Source organism: Meriones unguiculatus, chromosome 9 (assembly GCF_030254825.1).
Source record: "Meriones unguiculatus strain TT.TT164.6M chromosome 9, Bangor_MerUng_6.1, whole genome shotgun sequence".
Classification (NCBI taxonomy): domain Eukaryota; kingdom Metazoa; phylum Chordata; class Mammalia; order Rodentia; family Muridae; genus Meriones; species Meriones unguiculatus.
Genome location: NC_083357.1, coordinates 57,925,263 through 57,928,996, shown reverse-complemented (window position 1 = coordinate 57,928,996; position 3,734 = coordinate 57,925,263). Strand labels below are relative to the sequence as shown.

The window sequence follows — 3,734 nt, the reverse complement described above, 5'->3', positions numbered from 1 at the left end:
TCTCATGAAACTAAAAAGCTTCCGTACAGTAAAAGAGACTGTCACAGGCTCTGGGTGGTAGTCTGTTACCAATGAGATGTGTAATCCTGCAGCTTTCGAAATACCTGTTTATAGCCAGGGACTAGAGCTTGTTGCTCCTGAAGGGGTGCAGCGTGCAGAGTGCAAGAAAATCTTTGCTGACGTTCCATCTGGAACAATACATGGCATGCATCTTAAGGAGCTTCCCTGCAGGATGAAATGGCTTACCTCTCTTGAGAACACCCTGTGTACTAATGATGAGCTTCACTCCCCAGATGGACCATTTTACCTTAGAGCAAATTGTTAGCCAACAAATATAACTTGCAAGGCAAGATAGACCCGCTGGTGAAATAGCTGCGGGGAGGGTAACCAACCACTTTCCGATTACATTTGAGAACCACTGCTCAAGAGGGAATTCATACCCTGTCAAAAGTCTATGTCTGAGGCGCGCGCACACACACACACACACACACACACACACACGGTATGAAAGTAGAAGCAGGGCTAGTTGGGATGAAAAAGGAGGTCAGCAGAAACGGGAGAGTCTGACGGCTTGAGTGTGAATGGCCCCCACAGGTTCAAACTTCGTAATTTATAAGGGCCAGAAGCATATTTTTCACAGTTCTGAAAGTTGGAAAGTCTTGTGTCTAAGCTCCAGCACGTAGAGAGGATTTTCCCTTCAAGGGTGGGGAGCAGGAGAAGACGCTAGCTGAATCCCGAGTGAAGCTTACGCTGTAGCAGCCAGCAATGGAATTCCATCAGTGAGAAATGATCATTTATTACATAATGAGTTTTTTAAACCCCAAAGTTCTAAAATCATCACATTGGCAACACCCATAGGACACATTCAAAGCACAACAGTCTTTTCTAGGCATTCAGTGAGTATAGAGGGCAATTTCTGAATTTCTCACACTGTATAAGTTTAGAAGAATAATCCATATAACCATAATTGTGTTTCTTTTTTTTCTTTTCTTTTTTCGAGACAGGGCTCTTTATGTAGTCCTGGCTGTTGGAGCTTGCTATGTAGATCAGGCTGGCCTCTGACTCATTGAGATCCCCCTGCCTCTGCTTCCTCCATGCTGGGATTAAAGGCATGCACCACCATGCCTGGCTCCATTATTATATTTTAAAAAAGGTATTTAGATAAGACTAACTACTCTGGAGTGGGAGCTACATGTTTACAGCTCAGTTGCGCTTTTCTATACTTCAATAAATACGGCTGCGTGCACCTTGTAAAATTCAAAGATAGGAGACGTCATCACGGCCCAGAGGAAATGGTTCAAATCATATACCAGGCCAGCCATGTACAGAATTTCTGCAGTTCACTGTCAAGGCTGTGTTGTAATGTAATGGTGTCATGGAGGTTCAGAAGAGCTCATCAGGGTCTCTATTTGTTCAACATCATGGTCAAAAGCCTCCCCTTAAGGCTTTTGGGAGCAAGGTTTCCTTGTACCTTTCTCTTTGGATAATGAAAAGGGACTGGCAGTGTCAGGCCTTAATTTATAGCAGCTAATGGGTGAGTAGGAGTTCAACTTTAACTCTGAAAATAGTGGTAAGGAGTTACGGAGCCTAGCACCGTGAATTGGGGTGAAATGCACCAAGACACCGATGCTGTTCCCCGTTACTAATTCTAATAGAAATTTTCTAAAAATTTTAAGTAATAGTGACATCTATTACTTAAAGCTATAAGAAGTCGGGGGCGGGGAGAGAAAATTGTTGCTTAAAGAGAATAGACATTTTCTTTAGCACACTCTCCAGCCTTTTTCTTTGAGGCAGAGCATACTCTGATGGAGCTACATCTTTTGGAAAATAAGAAAGGAACTGTAAGGAATTATCAATATGCCAGAGTACGAGGAACTGCGCTGAGTCCTTGTGAAGACTTTTGTCTGAACTGCAGCAAGAGGTGGGGCTTCTTACACACACCCTGGCAGCCGGAGGGCACTCTGGGACAGTGCATCCCTGTGTACTTTAGGAAGGCTTTTATCCTGAGGTGCTCCTCCGCCACTGTGCCGTGCGTGGGTTACACATAGAGAACACGAAAAGTGAACTACACACATCAACAGAACGCCGGAAAGACCCGCTGCGTAAAATGTCCTATCACCGTCCACAGGGCCAGTCACTAGACTGACGCACTTTGTTTTTGCTGCTGAGCCAGAAAAATCACATGAAAACTCTGATGATCCTTCAGGCAGTTATTCCCAAGGATGCTTTATTTATTTGCTTCTCCGTTTTGCCTGGTAGCACAGACCAGCCTCAAGCTTAACTTCTCCCACATTCTCCAAAGGGCTGAAGGCACTAGCCTGACCGCCCACGTCCAGCCCCTTTTCTTTTCATGTCGGTTATGTGTTTGCTGTGGATGTTTATTGTCGTGGCACATTCTGTGACCTTTATGAAGACACCTGTGCGTTTGGTGAGCATAGCCCATGCTGCCAGTCAGTGCTTTGGGGGGAAAGGAGGGAGGTGTAGGATCAGAGCGAATGGACCTACGCCACCGTTCTCACCTTTGACTAACAGCATCAGTATCTAAAAAGCGAGCCATTCCCAAATGGAATTGCTTAGAGAAACCTAGAATGTTGGGCTGGGGGCGGGGCGTGGAGGAGACATATTTCTCGTGCGTGATGCTTCCCTGCTACTCGGCTGGCATGACATCAAGCACATTGTTAGGAACGAATAATTTGGTGTCGTTGTCCCATTGACAAGTGACAACCGGATAACCTGTGACGAAGGTGGTCTGGTACTCGCAGTTTCCCGCGGTATCTCCCCCTTCTAAGACACACCGCACCGCAGGCATTACTCCCACGCTTCTTCTGCAGAACTGGGCCCCGTTGTTACACTCCACACGCACGCCTGTACAGGAGCGTTGTAGCCTAAAAAAGGGCACGTTTAAAATGTAGAACTCTGGGTAACAGCGCAGCTTATAGTGAAGGTTTTTATACAGGAGTTCAGTGCGGCAGTAATCCTCGCCGTAGAAAGGTCGGTCAGGGTCAGCAATGATCTTTTCTATGATTCTTTGTAGGGTGGGTGGTTTGGTAGGCGTTGGTTGATGACGCTCCCTCAAGTAGTCACGTAATTCCGGGTTTAGTTCATACTCTTCGTAATCCCAGTAATTCCCTTGCGGCTTCAGTGGCAGCAGCAACAGTAGCAACAGCACAGGCCAAGGGCGCTTGGTGACCAAAGACTTCATTCTTTCCCTGTGGAGACAAAAGTGGTGTGTGAGGAGAGATGCTCTAGGAGGAGGAAATGTTTCTATTTCCACGCAGGGACCACTCATACCATCTCTCTCCGTTCTGCACCTCCGAATATGCAGCCCATTGAAAAGTCGTTAGACTTGAGATTTCAGCATTTCCTTGAGGATCTCCCTAACGTCGACTCTAAAATGACTGTATTGGTATTGAGGACAGTAGATAAAGGGGAGGAATATGAAAGAAAGAGACAGACCTAAAGCAGGAGAGTGGGAAGAAGTGAGGGGAGGTGGAAGGAAGTGGAGGTGGCATCGTGGAAATTGGTAACAGGATAGAAGAAGGGTTGCTGAGAAGGCAGACCACACCCACAGTGAGAGAAGAGAGGGATTACCAGAAGGATGTTCACACACTCCTTTTATGTATAACAAACATGTTCCCCCCATTCCCAGGAATTCATCATTTGCGCAGAAGTGAACCTGTGTCCCCTTGTTGGTCTTGCTCTGACAAGGAACATGATGCATCTTAGGCTTTTGT

General features: G+C 46.2%; 1 protein-coding gene across 1 annotated transcript; it reads right to left on the bottom strand.

Moving 5' to 3' along the window:
• Nucleotides 1-2,647: 2,647 nt before the first annotated feature.
• On the bottom strand, nt 2,648-3,202 carry Rnase9 (ribonuclease A family member 9 (inactive)). The gene has a single exon (XM_021639041.2). The coding sequence runs from the start codon at nt 3,200-3,202 to the stop codon at nt 2,648-2,650; it is 555 nt and encodes a 184-aa protein (XP_021494716.1).
• Between the last annotated feature and the right edge of the window lie 532 nt (nt 3,203-3,734).

Bases quoted from the DNA above. Each gene is read 5' to 3' on its own strand.
- Rnase9 (XM_021639041.2), bottom strand. From the start codon at position 3,202: ATGAAGTCTTTGGTCACCAAGCGCCCTTGGCCTGTGCTGTTGCTACTG.